We start from the raw sequence: 20677 nt of genomic DNA, 5'->3' as shown, positions 1-20677 counted from the left end.
TGAAATTTCTCATTATTTTGCAGTCGACGAATTCTGTATCGATTTCAATGAAGTAAATCAGCTGTTTTCTTAAGATCATGATTCTGCTCCAAATTTTCAACCCTAACCTTTACAGTGGGCATTCTCTACCCGAATCAGTTGATTACAATTTTTGGAGATAAACACAGTGAAATTTAATCAATATTATAGATGATGGGTGCGCAGCAGAGCTCTAGGAAAATTACAATAGACAATGAAGAACCAAACAACGTGATAAAACTCTCCGAGAAAGTTGTGGAACGGCTGAAGGGATCTATTGTGAAAGAGGACGACAGCCCAGCAACAGCAAGAACTACTGTCAAACAACCAGCACCAACGTTTGTGGATAACAGTTATTCGCAGGATCAAAAACAGCGGCCATCTGACAACGAAATACGAGCTCAATACGAAGAGGTAATTAAACAGAATAATCAATATTGGGAGAACAAGGTTAAATCCCTTATGGAGAATCATTACAAAATTGACGGTATTTACGATAGTGAATATAAGAAAGCATTGAAAGATGTAGAAGAAAACTTCCCCCGACAACCAATTAAGAATCCCACCCTACCTTGTCAGGATAAGAAAAAAATAGTCCTAGAATGCTACCAGAAAAACAAAAATCAACCACTGCTATGTGCCAGAGAAGTTCAAGATTTTTCAAATTGTATGTGTAATACAAGAGTTCAACTACAGGCTGACGGTAAACTATCGTGATTTTAACTATGTTTACCAATAGATTGGCGGGAATAGTATTTGAAATGTTTATTATAGAAGACTCTTAAGAAAATTGTACATACCTATGTTCAATCGATGAAATAAATAGATTCTGTTATTTGTTCACAAAGTTTTATAAGTAATCATCCTAGTCCAAATGATCCTTATTCCTGACACTTTCTTTGAACTGTTGTAATAAAATTTTACACCCGTATGAATAGGTAATTACTTTACAGCATAGAAAAAACTAGCATAAGGTGTATGCATGTAGAATAGTATATTTCGCACCTAGAGCAGAAAAACATTTTTGCCCATTGTGCGAACGTTATTTTTCGCCACACACAAAAATAAACAATATATAGGCTATATGAGAATAGTTGTTTACTAAGCACTTCCAAAAGCAGAAGTGAAAGGTGATAGCTCTAGCAAATCTGAGGTAATCTGAATATCAGGAAATTGTCCAAGTATTTTTATTTTTTATTCTGATTTGTCTAAATAACCTAAAAGATGATGTTATGTGGGAGTTTGAGTTTATACTTTTTTATTCTTTCAAATGACAATAAGATGATATTATTATAAATGTTTTAATTATTGAATAATGAACACAAATAATGAAAAGCTTTTTGATCAACTGTTTTTTGATCACCTTTCTTAGTTCCATGTTAGCGGCTGGAAAGGGTACTCTTTCCGGCCTAGGCCGGAAAGAAACCTGTTCTGACGTCAGACGAGAGTCGTCTGCAAACAATGTCTTTCAGATCTACGTAGGGACTGGAAAACAGCTGCTTTCCAGTGTGGCGAAAATTCCTTATGCTATCTTTTCTCCATGATTTGAGCTTTTTACATTCTTAGTGCATTTAAATTCGTTTTAGAGCATATTGAAGTAGCCTATAAGTGTTCACAGAATACAGTTCAGACACCAGAGTGCAACAAATATTATTTATTGACAATCATTTATTTTATATCCAAAAAAATTATTAATTTCTTTATCCTTCTGTAGGATGACCATATCCAACTATTGATGGAAATTTTCCAATTTAATTAGAAGAGCCATGGGTTTTAATAAGATATATTGAAGAACAAGAATTCCTTCATGTACGACATCTACTTGAAATAAATTATTTTAATGGAATAAAAAAATCCAGATGACAATTTCTTTAGTAGGTGTATATTTTTAGTTCAAGGCATTTTCTACAAATTAGGTTTCATTACTGGCCTATTAATATCAAAGTAGTTCAAGGTGTGTCAGTAATTTGTCAAGTTTTATAAGGATTCAAATGAAAACAATCAAATCACAATTACTGCAAACTTTATAAAACATTTATTTATCTAGTAGTATACATTTCTACAAAGTTTTGATTTTCATCACATATTCCTTATACTTCCTCAGCAATTGGCACATTATTGGGAAACCTCCTGAAAAGTTTTCGAGTACGGTATTATAACAATATTGTTAATGATCTTATCCAGTTCTAACCGATTGAGTAGCATTTATTATTGAGTAATATTATTATTGCAACAGAAATAATATTTTATTAGCTTTGGTCTGGTCGCCGAGTCGGCTGCCCAATTCAAGTAAGCTTCATATGAACCAATGCCTAATCTAATAAGAGCCGAATACCTAAAGAATGCTACTAACGTTACGCTTTGCCGGACATTTTCGACGGTACAGTCAAAAACCAAAACCCTAGTACCAGTCACTTCCGACGCAGGTGTGCAGATGTTTTTGCTCTTGCAGGACATCTTACGAAAGAATGTTCACCTGTCAGTCGAAAATGTCCGTTGAAACTAGAAGTTAGGGTCAGGTCTAATGAATTTCAATAATCGAAGTCTCCATGTTCCATGGAGAACGCAACAAGTTGCTTTGAGACAACACAACTAGGTGCGGTATAATGCGTTATCAGTTGCCTTGATAGATCGTTAACCCAAAAGCTACAAAAAGTCTATACATCAAAAGGTCATACTTTGTGTTAATTCGATTACACTTGAATAAAGCTTGACGGTTTTTGGCTATAGTTTTTCAATTTTTAGCCAGATGCCATCAACTGGCTTCAGTAGCATTGAAGACTTGCTGAACGTGTATGGCACTTGTGTTTTCTCGCAAGGCAGTAACTGGTAGCCTTTCAATAGATGCGCCATGGCTGCTTTAGTACTGAGCAGAGCGAATCTCAGCCCTGGAAAAGAATAGAATTACATTATTATCATTGTTAATTTTCAAAGAATAATACTCCATTTATTGAACAGCCATTTGCACTGCATACGTTCATAAGTACAAACCATATCGGAAGTTCAGGTTGTTTAAACTATAGTATATTAAAATAAGGGAAACATAAAAGCCAATAGCTGTCTATACAGGTTGGATCACAGGAAACTGACGGTTTTGAATCGCGCAATACTTGGTGGTTGGTGGAGGGGAAAATCGCGCCATCAAGGTCACTCGACTCCCCACCTCCTGCCATTCAGTCGCCATTATGCCGCAGTGGACGAAATATTATCGCGTGTTTGCTGAAGACACATTTTTATAAAAAGTGGTAAATCAGTTTCAGGCGTCATTTTCCTATTGGATACCATGGAAATATTACACATTTTCGAAGAGAATCAAGAATTGACGGTGTTAATGAGTGATGAAGCTCATTTTCATCTGAATGGGGTTGTTAAACAGAACTGTCGTTATTGGGCTTAGGAAGTTGAGTTGAGTTTCAAATACTGATTCACCACTTTTTATAGATGTGTTGTATGCAAACATGCGATGGTCTTTCTTCCACAGCGGCATAATGGTGATTGAATGGCGGGTGGTGGGGTGTCGAGTGACCTTGACGGCACGTTTCCCCCTCCACCAGCCGCCCGTGAATCCCGTGGTCCACTCTGTGATTGTCTTGAACCCTGCAAAAAATATGAAAACCATGTGAAATGTATACAGAGGGAGTCATATGTACGGGAACCCTGAAATAAATTGGAGGCTGTTGTAGATATAATACTGTAACTTTCAGGATAAGTTATTGGTCAAATACTCTACCTTTTGACGTACAACTGAATTTCAACCCCTCATAAGGGGGTGACTTAGGTGTTGTAACTCGAATATTTAAAATGTAAACACCCATTGTGTGATACATCATTTTAAAGGCCCTTTCAAAACGAGAAAGATGACATCAATAAAATTGTTCTATGATACTTTTATCCAAAATGGCGGCTGATTGAACTTTGTCAATTATTTCTTTAAAAACTAAAACTTCAATCATCCGCTATTTTGGATACAAATGTCATAGAACATTTTTATCGATACCATCTTTCTTGTTTTAAAAAGGCCTTTAAAATTACGTATCATACAATGGGTGTTTACATTTTAAATATTCGAGTTACAACTCCTAAGTCACCCCCTTATGAGGGGTTGAAATTCAGTTGTACGTCAAAAGGTAGAGTATTCGAGCAATAACTTATCCTGAAAGTTACAGTATTATATCTACAACAGTCTCCAACTTATTGAAGGATTCCCATACATATGACTCTGTATATCAATAACATGTTACATACAAGCTGAAAAAATAATATTAAGCATTAGAGGTATGTATGCAGTATGTATATTACATACAACATTCAATAGTATAACTTATAAGAAAAATTATTCGGGTTGAAAAAGATCTATGGTCAGATTAAGTAACTTCAAACTTTCAGCATTTATTCAGAGGGAAACATTAATGTTATTTATAAAGAATGATAACAGTTTTAAGTGAATCACACTGTACACAATGGACCATATGAATAAAAACTGAGCATATGCTCATGAGCATGGAGCATAAGGTTTTTCTTATGAGCATTAGATAGAAGCATAAGCATTTGCTCATTTTTATATGAATAAGCTCTACCTTATGCTCCTGTAGAGCAAATTCTCACGTATTTTAAAGATTTTTCATCAGCTGATTCGTCTTACTTTGTTTTATAGTGAAAGGTTAGAATGTCCTACTCACGTAAGCGCTAAATATGCAAGTATAGACACCGCTTGTGTTTGGTCGTCTGCTCTGTTCTCTATCTATGAATTGATTTTTAGGTTGAGTTCTAAATTTTGAAATAATAGCGTAAAAAATGTCATCTCTATAATACTCTTTAGCATAATCTTATAATCTCAATAGCCTTCTTTTAATCGTCTACAATCTCATCTTCTTAAATGCCTATTTCCTATTCTGTGATGGCAGGAAAAATAGAACTAACATGACAACTAGGGCTCTGCCCCATTGGAACTCTATCTATAGGTGTCGTTTGTATTTATTCTTTTGTAGGAATAAGACTGATATAAATATCATAGTTGAATCTGAAAAGAGTTTTATAGTTTTCAACTATTAGTTGTGATTTCATCTGGTAAAGTTTCCTCTTCCTCGCACGAATTAGTTGATCCATTTCACTATGAGCAAAAGGTGAAAAGCTGCTCCAGACTAGACTCGCCTTTTTGAAGCATTTGCTTCAAAAGTTGACAAATGCTCTACTCTATTCATACAATTTTGAGCATAAGCTTTACTTCTGAGCAAGTACTCAAACTATTTTTTTTATGAGCATGAGCAAAAGGTTTTGCTCACGTTTATTCATAGAAAATGAAGCATATGCTTAATATTTTTGAAGTATAAGCAAATTCTCAACTTTATTCATATGACCCACATTTAGTACAACACAATATAATTCACAAAAATTTCAAGATAGTAAAATGGGAGTTGAAACTCACCAATGCAGTTCCTCGGTCCTGCACCGAACGGAAGGAACACGTAAGGTGACCTTTCGTGTTTCAGTTCGGGTGCAAACCTCTCCGGATCGAATTTTTCCGGATCAGGAAAGTAGTCCGGGTCGTAGTGGAAGCCAATAGCTGGCGCAGACACTGAGTCTCCCGGCTGAAGAGTGATGTTGGTTTGCGGCACTTTGTAGGCTTTAGTGCACACCCTGTCTATCCTGGCCACGGGTGGGTGTTTGCGTAACGCCTCTGAAAATCAGAATTTGAAAAAAAATAAGAAAGATGTTTTTGAAGAGTACGTGGAGGAGGAAGCAAAACTCAAAAACTTGAAGAGAGTGGAAGCACTATGGGTCAGTTGCATTTGAACCAATTGAATTTGACCACTCACGAATGATGGTTGCATTTACAAATGATTCGTTCAATCTTCATTGGTTCCTTAAAGCTGTGTTTTCGTTTGTGCGTAAATGCGTTTGTCGACCACGACAGGGTGAGAATCTCAGATTGGGTAGATTTCAATTTGTTTTAATAACCTAAAAGATTATGTTCAATTGTGTATTAATGGGTAAGGTTGAGTTTAAACATTTTTATACTTTTAAATGGCAATATGTTGATATTATTAGAAATGTTTTGATTCTTGAATAATAAATACAATAAAGAAAATGTATTTGATCAGCTGTTTTAGCATACTTGAAATTTGGACAAATGAATGTCAACAAGGCTTGTCGTCGTCGATTGCGGAAGTTTACGCACAAACGAAAATGATTCTTAAGATAGCATTATTCTGCAGTGTTTGAATTCGATCTAATTTCCTGGTAACAGGAATATTGTCTCTTACTAGTAGATCACACATTTCCTACTAGTAAGATCAGTAAGAGTAGGAAATTAGGAGACATACAACAAAAAATTATAGTTTTTCATATCGTCCACATTAAGTGTAAAGGAGCTTTTTCTATTATAAGACTTCTAGATTTATATGGAACCTGCCCCTGGTAATAAAAATGTATGACATATTATGATTAACGGTATTAACTCCATTTGTTGAGTTGGATTTTCAAAAAAACTGTTCATTACATTGAAAAAAGTTGATCAAATACTATGAACAAAATCAAGTCGGGATTATTCTATGAATTTTCAGTCACGAGTCAATCAGGGCTCAAAGTAAAATAATTTTATCCAACGGAACCAGTGCAACAAGAATCAATCAACGGATCTGACTTCATTTTGCAGCGTTTACATTCAAGTTGATTTCCTTACAACTGACCCAACTTGAACATAGAATACTTCCAAATTCATCATATTTGTCTAGTACTAACAAGTCCAGTAATTTGAATATTCACTTACTATTGAGTACCTATTACTATGACTTTGAACATAATTATGAGATAAGAAACTTATCGTTTAAAGAAGTAAGAGTAGTGGGAATAATACAGTTCTCCTGGCTGAGTGTTATAATTTTACTCCCCGAAATCCAAAACACATTTAGACTCGATTTCTAGGACAATTTTAAAATCTAACGGACCATTAAATCTATATTTAACGAGAAACATTAAATCTATATTTAATGATCCGTTAGATTTAAAAAGTGTCTTGGAAACAGGGCCTTGAAATAAGAAATCTTCCATTATAAATATATGTATCTATCAAGAAGAATCAATCACATGAGCATGGAGAATAAATAACTAGATTAACAATCAGTAATAATCTGGTACATACCATTCAAAACCATCTCCAAATAGTTCATTTCGTTCAAAGCTTGATAGTTGACCTGGCCGCCGTGCCTCTCGAGAACCTCGTTGATTTCATTGCGCACCCTGTTCTGCGCATCGATGTTCAAGGCAAGCTCGTAGCTGGCGAATGTGAGCAGAGTGCTGGATGTCTCGAAGCCAGCGATCAGGAACAGGATGGACTGAGCGATCACTATGTCCTCGGTCATCAGCACCACATCGGCGTTTTCCGATTTCAACTTTTCAGCGTTTTCTTCCGAATTCAGCTCAGCGTCGAGCATCAGTTGAAGGAAATCGTTTCGACGGCTGCAAATAGAAGAAAATGTTATGAAATTTTTATTCACGTTTCAGGTTAGGTTTTTGTATACAATTTCAAGTACTGTATTAAGTAAGTAAGCTTTGGTTGCTAACTAATGAGAACTTATCAGAAGAGCTGTACTAGAATCGTTCTGACTGGTTCACCACAGCGTCACCTAGCATCACGGAAAAGAACTACGTTGACTATCGGCTTGAATTGACAGTGAAATTTGGAACATTAACGCCCTATACGATGGGTAGTGATGTGGGCCGGGTGAATACCCAGCGGTTAGGTAAATATAAATTGGGTATTTACCCAAGGCCTGGGTAAATAACCAAAAACTGGGTATTTATAATTTTTAATGAATTTGGAGAAGATAGAGTTGTTTTTTTTTGCCGTAACTATCCTCGAAGGATAGTGAAATGATGATAAAATGTATTCATCGGTCTTTCATGCAGTCCCAAATAGCATTTTACTCCTGAGCATGATTGACATATAAATACCCAATACGGCTGGTATTTTTCTTTGTTATTGTGGTGTTACATGTTATTGAAAATGACCAAAAATTTGATTAATCAATAACTATTATTCAGAGTTCAGGGAGTGGGGAATTTTTACCAGTCAAGTATCACTTCTCACATGCAGTCCATTTTCTAAAGGAAAATCATAACATAATTAAATAACAGTGGAAGCATGTTCATGTTCATTTTTTTAATATAGTGAAGAATTTGATTTGAAATATAAAATTAACTTATTTATATTTGAAATATAAATTTTCTATAAAATATAAATAATTAATGTAAATAAAATGTAATAGATAATTAAAGTTGTTTTATTTTAAAATGACTGGAATTTAATATAACAGTAGATGCATTTTCATGTTCACCTTTTATTTTTAATGTGGTTCTGTCATGATTCCAAGACACAAAAAATCCACATTATTTACTAACTTTTCAAAGAATTAATTTCATTTGCCTTTTCAAATAAATGTTTTTCTTGATTTTAAAGTTTGTAGTTGTTTTTAATGTTATGATTTTCTTACAATGATTATTATTGAGTATAGTTTTAAGTAGAAATACATGCTTACTCTTATTTAACCAGTTTCTTCTTGAAATAAAAAATCCTGTTTATTTTCAAATTTTGAGTAATATTCGAAAAATAATAATCAGATAATTGAAAATTTTTTATCATAACTAAGACTATGCCATACAGATAATTGAAAAATTTTAATCATAACTAAGACTATGCCATACATACAATCACAACATCATACAATGACAATAATAATGTATTCAGGGGTATAAACATCCATGATTCCATAAATGCCCAATTTACCCGGGTATTTATGAATTTTGGTTATTTACCTGGGTATTCACCCCGAGTTTTAAATACCCGGGTATTTTACATCACTATAACCATGTGATATCTTTTATGAGATTTTTCTCAATGCTATTACGTTAACTCAACGCAAATTAATATAAGATAATTTTAAGTATAAAAAATACAGGATGTTTATAAATGATTATCGGGGTTTTAAGTCTTCATAAAATTTATTAAATTAAACTAACAGTTATAAATGGTATGTCAAATGAAAGAGTCACTCAGTTCTGTTTGTTGGCACAAATGCGCATGTGCGTGCAATGTTTCCGTCGTAATCCGCTAGACAGCGGTAGTAGCAAGCGCTGGATAGGCCGCAAAGGGCAAGGGCCCCAATGACAGGGCTTGCTTTGCATGGCCGCCTCGTTCTCCCGACCTGACGCCATGCAATTTTTACCTTTGGGGCTTCATCAAGGATCATGTGTACGTGCCTCCACTACCAGCTAACCTCCCTAAATTAATAAATCGGATTGAGGCAGCTGTTGCTACAATATTACTGAAGTCACACGTATCAACGTTTGGGAAGAACTCGGCTATAGGCTGGGATGTGTGAGGTGTGACCAATTGTAGTTACATTAACATTTATAAGGTTCTTAGTAAAACTGTTTGAGTTGAAACCCCGATAATCATTTACACTCAGTATAATTTTTAATATGATATAGGTTTGAGGAATAACTATATTTAGCTGGTTAACACTGCGATTACACCATGGTGTATGTTGTTATATAATAAAAAAATATATTTTTCACTTACTTGCTGCTATTTTCAAGTCGAAACTTCTTAGCCCGCTTAACGGCTCCGGCAAGATAGTGGATTGAGTCCATGTTGAAGAACGATATGGGCAGAAATCGGGACATTTTCGGCGCCAATATGAGCACCATGAACACGATGAGTCTCCGCGCGATGCTCAGGTCGCCGAATCGCGACATCTGCCGGATGAATTCAGCGTCGCGGTCCTTGAGCGAATCGCATTGCACGCCGAAAGCACACGACGCGATCACGTCCATTGTGAACCGACCGAACAGGTCTTTCATGTCCATCACACCTGCAACGTCACATAAAAGCCGATTATTCACTTTAAATATTCAACCAAAATAAATTCAAATAGGTATGGAAGAAGGAAAACACAAATTTTAATTGTCAACCACTTTTTAATAGTATAATATACACAGAAACTGGTTCGTAGCTTTACCAGCCACATCTTCAGCTGTTTGTTTATAACTTTCTATTATAATATTTTATAATAATAAAAAGAGGTTGATAATTTAAAATTGTGTTTTCATCATGGAAAAGTACCACACAACATCACTCACAACACAACTGTAAGGTATGGAAGATTTATTGCAGTACAGTCAACAAGAGATTGATAATGTTGCTTCTAGTTTCCTGGATTTCTAAATTCCGAACTAATATGTATGATTTTTTTCACTTTTATACCGACATGCAATCAATTATTATTCAAATTTAAGGAACACGATTTTCCCCATCGTTGACTATGGGCTTATGAAACTTGAAAGCGCTCCAGTCCTGTGAGCTGTGAGTAAACAATTTCATTCATTTTCATTTTTCATTTATTGACACACTTTACAATTTACAATAATAAATAATACACAAAACATTACAAAACAATAATATAAAGTGGTTAGGTAACCTCATTTGAAAAAACGTGTTGAGGCACCATCACACTGAAAATAAAGTGAATTTGAAGTAAAGAAAACAAAATGAATTTGTTTCTTGCTTTTAAATAACTGATTGCATATTGGTATAAATGTTGAAAATCGTATATATACTGCTCGTACTACACAGTAGTAGTGGAACAGGCTATGTTTAGCCCTGTGTAATACACTGAGTAATCCGTGGAGACGGAGGCCAGGCTGAGTAAATAAGGCCAGGCGCACACCAGTTAGTCAAGACAAGACAGGATCAGACACGTTTATAGTCACAATACTTCACATTGTTGCTTATGACGCAACTTACACAGATTAGTCATTGCTAATAGACATGTCAACTATGTGAAGTATTGCGACTAAAAGTGACTTGTCTTGACTAACCGGTGTACGCCCAGTCTAATACAACATAATGTCCCATCTGTCCCTATTTTGGACAACTTTATTCACACATAATGATTTTATTTGATTGGATTGTGATTCAGTAGCAGAGATATTTGAGATATTTTCACTTCACTTTTCTCTGTTGACAATAAAGCCAACATAAGCTCCAGAATTATGCGCTAAGGCTGGCTACTAACGGTGAAGCATGTTTATAATGCACATACACATGTTCATCATGCATGTTTGTCATCAGCGAGAGGCTTCCAACATAAAATAACCAATCAATAACAATAAATAATCCACTAGAAAATTATAAAGATAGAAAATTAATTTAACCTCAAGTGGATCAGCGAAGAAAAAATAAACAACAAAAATTCGGAACTACAAAAACTTAACCTCGGAAAATGTTGCTCGAAGCCTTTCCCTGTGATGAGTCAACAATGTATGACGTCATGTGTATTGCATGTTCTACCGTTAGTGGCCAGCCTTAGAGGAATGATAATGCGAGTTGAGTGGACAGTTTTAGTTTGAGTGGATGAGTCTTGAACCACCTCTTAAATTCATATAAAATTTAATGGAGCTAACAACACGCACCATCTTCAACAGCAATGACAGTGCGATCGATGAACTCCTGCAGCTGTTTGGCACAAACTGTGATGAGCGGCTCCATGGCCTTGAGCTTGCCCGACGAGAAGGCGGGGGTCATGTGTGCGCGGACGGCCTTCCACCGGGCGCCCTTCAGGTTGAGGATCATGTTGTGGATGTAGGGCGAGTCGCGGAACTGCAGCACCGGCCGGTCGACGAAGTGGTCAGAGTCGCGCACTAGCACCGCCTTCACCAGGTCAGCGTCTAGCAGGATCAGGGTGGGGCGGCGGCCCTCGAACAAACCTAAAACACAACAAACATATATTAAAGGACTACCACTTTAATTGAAATTAAATGAAAATAGCATCAAATATACTCAAAGCAAAATAGAGATGGCAGCAGTCACGGGATTTAGCAGATAAGAGAATTCTCAACAACAAGACTCAAAAATTGAGTCTTATCTACAAAACTTGATAGCCGATGAGGAGATAGACTATGTTCTCTGGAAGACTACAAAAAAATTGAAAATGACATCACATATACCACCATTGAAAAAGACAGATGGTTCTTGGGCTCGAAAAAACAATGAGAAAGTGAAGGAAATTGCAGAATATTTAGCTAGAACTTTCCCGCCCAACGAAATTGCAAACGGAGAGATTATTGAAACCATGGAAAATACAGACGAATCCCACACAAGTCCGGTACAGTTGAAATATTATTTCCATGAGTTAAAATGGGACTATTCTTACTCCATCGGCCGGGCTGAGTGGGAATAGTCCCATCCCATTAGAAATCATGGGAATAATATGTGGGATAAATTATAGAATAATAAAAATATGTGGCAATCCGCCTTTAATGTACGTTTTTGATAATACCATCGCGTCTAACGATCGAGAAAAAATATCATTGATTCTTATGAAAGTGTTCACAAGTTTTGTCAAAATGCGTGAACACTTGCATAAGTGCCAAAGGTATTCTTTCTCGGTCATTGGCCGCGGTGCATAAACGGACGTATAAACAAGAGTACTTCAGACTCTTATGAGAGTGTTCATACGTTCGCAGCCTGAGAAAGTGTGAACATTTTTATAAGCGCTAAAAGTATTCTTTCGTAGTCCTCAAATCATTATGCATAAACGAAACCCTGCAGGTGGATTCCCCCATATCAGTATCAGTGTCCATGTCAGCGGAGTGGGAATAGTCCCATTATTACTGTAAAATAACTACCTATTTCAAATATCCAAGAACATTTTCACTGAATCGAATATGGATTCACTGATACAGCAGGAATCCAGCTTCAGAGTCGAATAGATTTCTGTGTGAATTGATTTAGGGAAAAGATTAAAGTGGAGTGTCGGGTCAAATGGAGTTTTGTTGTTTAACTAGTAGTTCTGTGAACAGTAGACCTCACGCAGTATTCTCATCCACAAGTACCTGATTGAAACTATAGACCTTATGGAAATACAGCAATAGACTGGCTTCTCCACACATCTGTGTAATCACTTTCAGCTGATTTATTATGAACAATTCTATAGTCTGATTTTTACTCTAATATTGGCATATTAAGGAGGTTCCTTTTTCCTTTTATATTATCCTTGAAATGCAAAATTTCCAAAAAACCTTGTAATACGTCGACGCGAAATTAAAAAGGAACATACCTGTTATAAAAATCTATTACCGCGTTTCGTCGTAAATGCGCAACATATAAACATTCAAACATTTAGGCGGGATGCACACCGGAGAAACGCATTTCGTGAAGCCCTCTTTCATGAAACTTGTTTCATGCAATCCGTTAGACTCGCGCATGCAAACAAAAGAAACGTTCCCTGCTTAATCTTATCAGTCGATTGCGAGCAACTTTCGTTTCACGTTTCCTAAAACTTTTTTCACGAAACGCGTTTCTTCGGTGTGCATCCCGCCTTAAACATTAAGAGAAATGCCAAACCGTCGACTTGAATCTTAGACCTCACTTCGCTCGGTCAATTATAAATATATGCTTACTCTACAAGTGTTCTTACATACTATTAGTGATGACGATTATTATTTATCTATTCCGAACTAATATGTATGATTTTTTCACTTTTATACCGACATGCAATCAATTATTATTCAAATTTAAGGAACACGATTTTCACCATCGTTGACTATGGGCTTATGAAACTTGAAGGCGCTCTAGTCCTGTGAGTAGAAAAGTTGTTTCTTGCATTTAAATAACTTATTGCATATCGGTATAAATGTTTAGAATCGTGTATATACTGCTCGCACTACACAGTGCTTGAAACAGCCTATGTTTAGCCCTGTGTAATACACTGAGTAAGTATAAGGTCAGGCGCACACCAGTTAGTCAAGGCAAGACAAGACAGGATCAGACACGTTTATAGTCACAATACTTCACATTGTTGCTTATGACGCAACTTACACTGATTAGTCATTGTTAATAGACATGTCAACTATGTGAAGTATTGCGACTAAAAGTGACTTGTCTTGACTAACCGGTGTACGCCCAGCCTAATACAACATAATGTCACCATCTGGCCGAACATGTCCCTATTTTGGACAACTTTATTCACACATAATGATTTTATTTGATTGGATTGTGATTCAGTAGCACAGATATTTGAGATATTTTTCACTTCACTTCTCTCTGTTGACAATAAAGCCAACATAAGCCCCAGAATTATGCGCTAAGGCTGGCTACTAACGGTGAAGCATGTTTATAATGCACATACACATGTTCATCGTGCATGTTAGTCATCAGCGAGAGGCTTCCAACATAAAATAACCAATCAATAACAATAAATAATCCACTAGAAAATTATAAAGATAGAAAATTAATTTAACCTCAAGTGGATCAGCGAAGAAAAAATAAACAACAAAAATTCGGAACTACAATAACTTGACCTCGGAAAATGTTGCTCGAAGCCTTTCCCTGTGATGACTCAACAATGTATGACGTCATGTGTATTGCATGTTCTACCGTTAGTGGCCAGCCTTAGAGGAATGATAATGCGAGTTGAGTGGACAATTTTAGTTTGAGTGGATGAGTCTTGAACCACCTCTTAAATTCATATAAAATTTAATGGAGCTAACAACACGCACCATCTTCAACAGCAATGACAGTGCGATCGATGAACTCCTGCAGCTGTTTGGCACAAACTGTGATGAGCGGCTCCATGGCCTTGAGCTTGCCCGACGAGAAGGCGGGGGTCATGTGTGCGCGGACGGCCTTCCACCGGGCGCCCTTCAGGTTGAGGATCATGTTGTGGATGTAGGGCGAGTCGCGGAACTGCAGCACCGGCCGGTCGACGAAGTGGTCAGAGTCGCGCACTAGCACCGCCTTCACCAGGTCAGCGTCTAGCAGGATCAGGGTGGGGCGGCGGCCCTCGAACAAACCTAAAACACAACAAACATATATTAAAGGACTACCACTTTAATTGAAATTAAATGAAAATAGCATCAAATATACTCAAAGCAAAATAGAGATGGCAGCAGTCACGGGATTTAGCAGATAAGAGAATTCTCAACAACAAGACTCAAAAATTGAGTCTTATCTACAAAACTTGATAGCCGATGAGGAGATAGACTATGTTCTCTGGAAGACTACAAAAAAATTGAAAATGACATCACATATACCACCATTGAAAAAGACAGATGGTTCTTGGGCTCGAAAAAACAATGAGAGAGTGAAGGAAATTGCAGAATATTTAGCTAGAACTTTCCCGCCCAACGAAATTGCAAACGGAGAGATTATTGAAACCATGGAAAATACAGACGAATCTGATATTCAGCCTACCAGACTTGCATAGAGATCTACGCATTGCATTTGTGTCCAGTGAGATAAGGCGATTTGCCATGGAGAATGAGTCGAGACTCCATCATCGTGGCAAACCTGAGGCATGTCAACTACTACAAAATGAAGACCTTACCAGGAGGCTGAAGAGAAGGAAACGTTTTGAACTAGTTTAAAATGAATTGTGATCGTGTATGCAGACTACAATTTTTACGGCTCTCATAATCTCAGAACTACTTGGGTTATCAATGAATGAACTGGAGTTTTATAGTTTTCATAGATTTATAGAGAAATGAAAATATAAATGATTAGTTTCTGAGGCTAGATTCAATGACACAACATAATAAGTACCCATTATATTATTTATTGAATTACAATTATTACAGTAATGGAATGAATTATATTATTGATTTATCGATTTAAAACTATCACAATAGTGAAATGAATTATGCAGGGGTGGCTAGAAAGTGCATCCCATGAGATTAGGTAACCTAATCTTCTTCATAGGTAGTTTGGTCCAATCTATAAATATTGCTACTCTCTCACAGGCAAGTGCCCAGAAGAGCCTCCAAATTATTATTGGTATTTCAACGATAGCAAGTGCCGAGTTCTGCAGTCCATGTTCTTTCTGAAAACAATATTGCGGCGGTCAAATACAAGCGTTCTAGATTAATTTTTCAATTGAAGATACTGACAGAAATATATCACACATGATATGTCAGGTATATCATATCTCTAGCTTCAGTTTCCACGTACTGTACGTTTCCAAGAACGCCTACACAGTACACGAATCACCTGACTGCTCTCATTGTGCACACACCCTATATCTCACATTCTCAATCTGTTGTGAATCAATCAGTGTGAACCGCTCACATTCCTATGTATAGAAATGTAGTGATATGATCTATTGAAAAGTGAATCAATGTTAGTTAAGCTTTAGAAATAATGACCTCACTCTTGTAGACGTACAAGAACAAGAAATTACCGTTAGCAAACTGAATTCAATCTTAAAAAAGTTAAAAATCTTGAGAAGAGCGTCGGAAAAATATTTTTTTTTTAAGATTACGTCCTAAGGACTCCAGTTATGGAATATAAGACAAGTCAGGTCAATAATTTTACATATCACAAAGTTCACATAATTCAACACTAGGTAAATCAAACCTAGTCTTGGTTTCAATGATATGGCCATTTTCGGTGATACTAAACTGAGTGTTAAAAAAATTGATCTCAGTGTTTTTTGTGTTGAGCTTGTTTTTGAAGTTATATGCATTGTTATCAGCAACTGCTCACTAATGTTTATTTGTGTATACTGTTCAAATCAGGTATACTTTGAGAAAGTTATTGTACACCTACAGTCAGGATATCCATGGCCTATCTATATATGTTCTTAAGAAGGTTATTAGTGTGTTGGTTAGCCCGCTCCTCCTGTTGGTAGATGCCTGTCTCATTGATGAAATATTCGCTGACTGCCTCAAGGTAATCAATCATTCAGTGCTAATCATCGGTAAAATCATAGAAACTGCTATGTTGAGGCAAATTAGCAAGTATCTGCAATATAATAACCTCCTGGGCGATATGCAACATGGTTTTAGAGGGGGCAGGTCCACTACATCAGCTGTGCTTTCACTTGTTCGGAGGAAACAGGAGGTTATGGAGGACAGGGATCAATTGAATTGGTATTCTGTGCTCTCTCAAAGGCCTTTGATTGCGTGTCCCATGTCATCTTGTTGAGGAAGCTGGCTAGATATGGCTTTCAGGGACCGGCATGGAAGATGGTTGCTGACTACCTCAAGGATAGAAGACAGGTAGTTTCAATAATGGGTGCGTCATCAAATGAAGGAAATGTACCAATGGGGTTCCATAAGGTTCAGTACTTGGCCCGCTACTGTTCCTGTTGATTATAAACGATTTGCACCTGGATGGCTCCAGCTTGCTTTTGGCTGATGACACCACCATCATTGGTCAGGGCAGACGGCCCCATGATGCCAAATTCGAAGCACAGGAGCTCTTTTCTGAGGCTAAGAAGTGGTTCTCCAATAACAAGCTGAAATTGAATGAGACCAAGACTCAGGGGATTGTCTGTACTCTAAGTAGAACAGAGATTCTTGATGCTGAACCTGTGACCTACTCGGTTTTTATATTGATAGAAAATTATCATGGGAGTCTCATATTTCCAAGGTCTACACGAGGTTCTCAAGAATGGTTTATATACTTCGGAATATGAGGGGACAACTTAATATTGAACGCCTGCTGATGCTGTACCATGCAGTATTTGCCAGCCACATACAGTATGGCATTTTGATATGGGGACATCCGGCGCATGTGAAGGACATACTCCTGCTCCAGAAAAAGGCACTTCGTGTAATGACGTTTAGCGAGTATGATGCAGCCCATATTCCAACGTTTGGGCATTCATACAGTTCATGACATGTACATATTGTCATCGCTCCTACACGTCAGGAAAAACATCTGCACATTTGCTAGAAGGGAGGAAGTGCATTCACATGGAACTCGCGGGGGAGGGGGTGACTTGGATGTGCTGCACTGTCACCTGTCAAAAGCGAAGGACAGTTTTCCAGTTTTGTCAGTGCGAATGTTTAACTGCCTGCCAAACTCAGTTAGAACACGCCCAGTCAATGTGTTCAGATGCTCGTTATCAAAGTGGCTTGTTGGAAGGAGCTTCTATTGGAAAGAGGATTTTTTTGACGAAAACTTTACTGTACTGTGACGCTGCCTACAGTCTATGTACCATGTTTTTTATTTTTTTGGCACGATCTATCCAGGAAGACCTGGCCCTGATCACGACTTTGAATATTGGATATTTGGATAAAGGAACTCTTGTACACTATAAAATACACTAGCAACTAAATATTTTTCGAATATCAACAAAGGAACTCTTGTACACTATAAAATACACTAGCAACTAAATATTTTTTGAATATCAACAAATCATCATTACTTTAAAGGAATTGTGGCAACTTTATATAAGTTATAACTGTTTAGTTGTTCTAACTGTATATGTAAACTAAATTTACTGTACTACCGTGAGTTACATAATATTAAAGTTAAAAAGGATGAAGAACTAGATTTTAAATTACCTGCAAATTTGTGACCCTTGAATTTCCAATAAATCTCCTTCTGGAACTCGTGGAATGATTTCCTCAGTAGTATCCGATCTTTGATATTACCAAAGAATATTTTCGGGGGCTCATGTATGACCCCTCTCTTCGACCAATGGTTGAAAGTCCTAGTAAAGTGCCAGTAGCCAAGGCAACACACAAATGTAACGAACCCTAGAATGGCACTGAGGCTGCTAGAAGTTATGCCTATGAGTGACAGCATGCTGATTCCCTTATTTTTATAGATGGAGTGCAGTTTTCACGGAATCTGAAAAATGTAATTTATTAATTATGCACTATCTATTAATTTTGAACAATCTGTTTTATAACATTAACATTAAAAATATTAAAAGGAATGCTGTATACATTTTACTATCTTATTAAAAATGAATTTGATTTTTTTTTTCAATTTATTCGCATCACTTTATGAGAAGTATTTGTAGTCCAGTGGATTAGACACGCTTAATAATTCGGAGACCCGCGTTCAAATCCTGGCTCAGGAAAGATATTTTTCTTGTGTTAAGAGGTGTTAACGTTTTCAAGTACACCTGATCAATTTTAGGCCCTCTGACATGACCTAAAGTGACTGTTTCTATGCTGCCGAAAAATTTGTTTTTGGGCTACTACTGTTATCGAATGAGCACGTTAATGTGTGGGTCCCTGCTGCCTAAAAAAACAGTTGGTAGGTCATGTCAGAGGCCCTGAAATTGATCAGGTACAACCTGAAAAGTTTTACACCATTCCTGAGTCAGTCAGGACACATGATATTATTAGTTTAGGCACACACCAGTTAGTCAAGACAAGACAAGACATGATCAGACACAATACTTCACATAGTTGTTTATGAAGACATGTCTAATTGCAATGACTAATATCACTAATCAGTGTGTATTGCGTCATAAGCAACTATGTGAAGTATTGTGTCTGATCTTGTCTTGTCTTGACTAACTGGTGTGTGCCTAAACTAATATTGTATATAAATTGATGACTTTTCACAGTTCTTCAAGCTATGTAGAAAGAAATGACATGCAAGTAATAATAATTACTATTAAGTCATTGTTGCAATAATTCGAAGGTAAGAAAAATTTAAATAGCCTACATAAATTTTCACACAAAATTTCACAAACAAATATGGTACCTATTATTATAATAACTATTAACAAAATATATTGTGATAGATATTGAAAATATATTTTTTTAATGTAAGGAAACTAGTGTCAAAAATTAAAATTATATTACAAAATACAATCACTTTTATAACACAAATAATTAAGTTACCGTACTAAAAACAATATGAGATTTGGAACACAATAATTTATGTAAAAACTTTCTCTACAATAGAATTACTTTGAATCACAGACAACAGTTACTCTGCTCTGTAATGGACTTTACTTTGAAAATGAAAGAACGAACTGAACATTATTTATTTTTGTTTCTAGTTTTTAAGAGTAAATTGCTGCAATACGATTTCACATCTGAACAATGACAAAGTTAATCAAATACTAACTGTGTTTGAGAACTGTGAGCTGTGTCAATGCAATTGCAACTCGATTCTGTACAAAGTTATTTACCTTGTAATTTATGCAATAACATAATGCAGATTTATGATAATTAGTTGAAAATATGGTTTTACAAACTCACCGCAAACTGTCTGAAACAAGATTACATTACATCACACGCTCTCATTTGTTTGTTACACCTTTATGACTGTTCAAACAAATGCGGAATATCTAAAATATTATTGTCACAGTTGAAACCATGCAAGATTCACCTTCACAATAACAATCAAAATGTACATGTTTCACATAAATCAAATTGACCTTCAGTCATGACAACTATGCTCATGTAAATTTAAAAAATACTTCAAATCAACAGCGTCTCGTTAAAATTTTTATCCAAATAAAGCTTAATTTACATGTAAAACAATTGTATTAGTGTCACGGTATGCGAAGTTGAGAGAAATTTTCATTACTGAATAGACAAATAACTTTTCACGTAATACTTTAATTGCATAACTATGAAGCATTCTTGGCTCTTACCATGCTATTTGAATTCAAAGAATTTATTATTTTAGAAATAGCTGTTCTTTATAAGATCACTTATTATTGTCAACATGACAATACTTTTCATTTTTTAGAACCCTTGGGTTAAACATTGCTTCATCATTATCATAGAATTTCATTGAAATTTTAAGGTTATGTTTATAAAAATAAAGACTCTGTGAACAGCTGACCCAAAGAAATGAGTCGTCTACTTTCTCTTCAGTCAGCTGCTTTCCAGCTGAGTGTTT

At 36.1% G+C, this 20677-nt stretch overlaps 2 protein-coding genes across 5 annotated transcripts; one reads left to right on the top strand and one right to left on the bottom strand.

Annotated features, from left to right (window-relative positions):
- Positions 1-861, top strand: LOC111045002. Its single transcript, XM_022330296.2, has one exon. The coding sequence runs from the start codon at positions 190-192 to the stop codon at positions 733-735; it is 546 nt and encodes a 181-aa protein (XP_022185988.1). The 5' UTR covers positions 1-189; the 3' UTR covers positions 736-861.
- Positions 862-2024: 1163 nt separating this feature from the next.
- On the bottom strand, positions 2025-20620 carry LOC111045006 (cytochrome P450 6j1). 4 transcript variants are annotated; one of them, XM_039420879.1, is made up of 7 exons: positions 20029-20620; positions 18367-18655; positions 14578-14871; positions 9599-9890; positions 7160-7476; positions 5444-5695; positions 2025-2906 (listed from the first exon to the last, which is right to left on the bottom strand). In XM_039420879.1, the coding sequence occupies exons 2-7, from the start codon at positions 18608-18610 to the stop codon at positions 2743-2745; spliced, it is 1563 nt and encodes a 520-aa protein (XP_039276813.1). In that variant the 5' UTR covers positions 18611-18655; positions 20029-20620; the 3' UTR covers positions 2025-2742. The 4 variants fall into 4 exon arrangements, with proteins under 4 accessions (XP_039276813.1, XP_039276814.1, XP_039276815.1 ...); XM_039420880.1 differs by having other exon boundaries at positions 20427-20587; XM_039420881.1 differs by having other exon boundaries at positions 19959-20420.
- Positions 20621-20677: the final 57 nt, after the last annotated feature.

Source organism: Nilaparvata lugens, chromosome 2 (genome assembly GCF_014356525.2).
Source record: "Nilaparvata lugens isolate BPH chromosome 2, ASM1435652v1, whole genome shotgun sequence".
Lineage (NCBI taxonomy): Eukaryota > Metazoa > Arthropoda > Insecta > Hemiptera > Delphacidae > Nilaparvata > Nilaparvata lugens.
The sequence above is the reverse complement of the archived record's forward strand: the minus strand, read 5'-3'. Positions and strand labels throughout refer to the sequence as shown.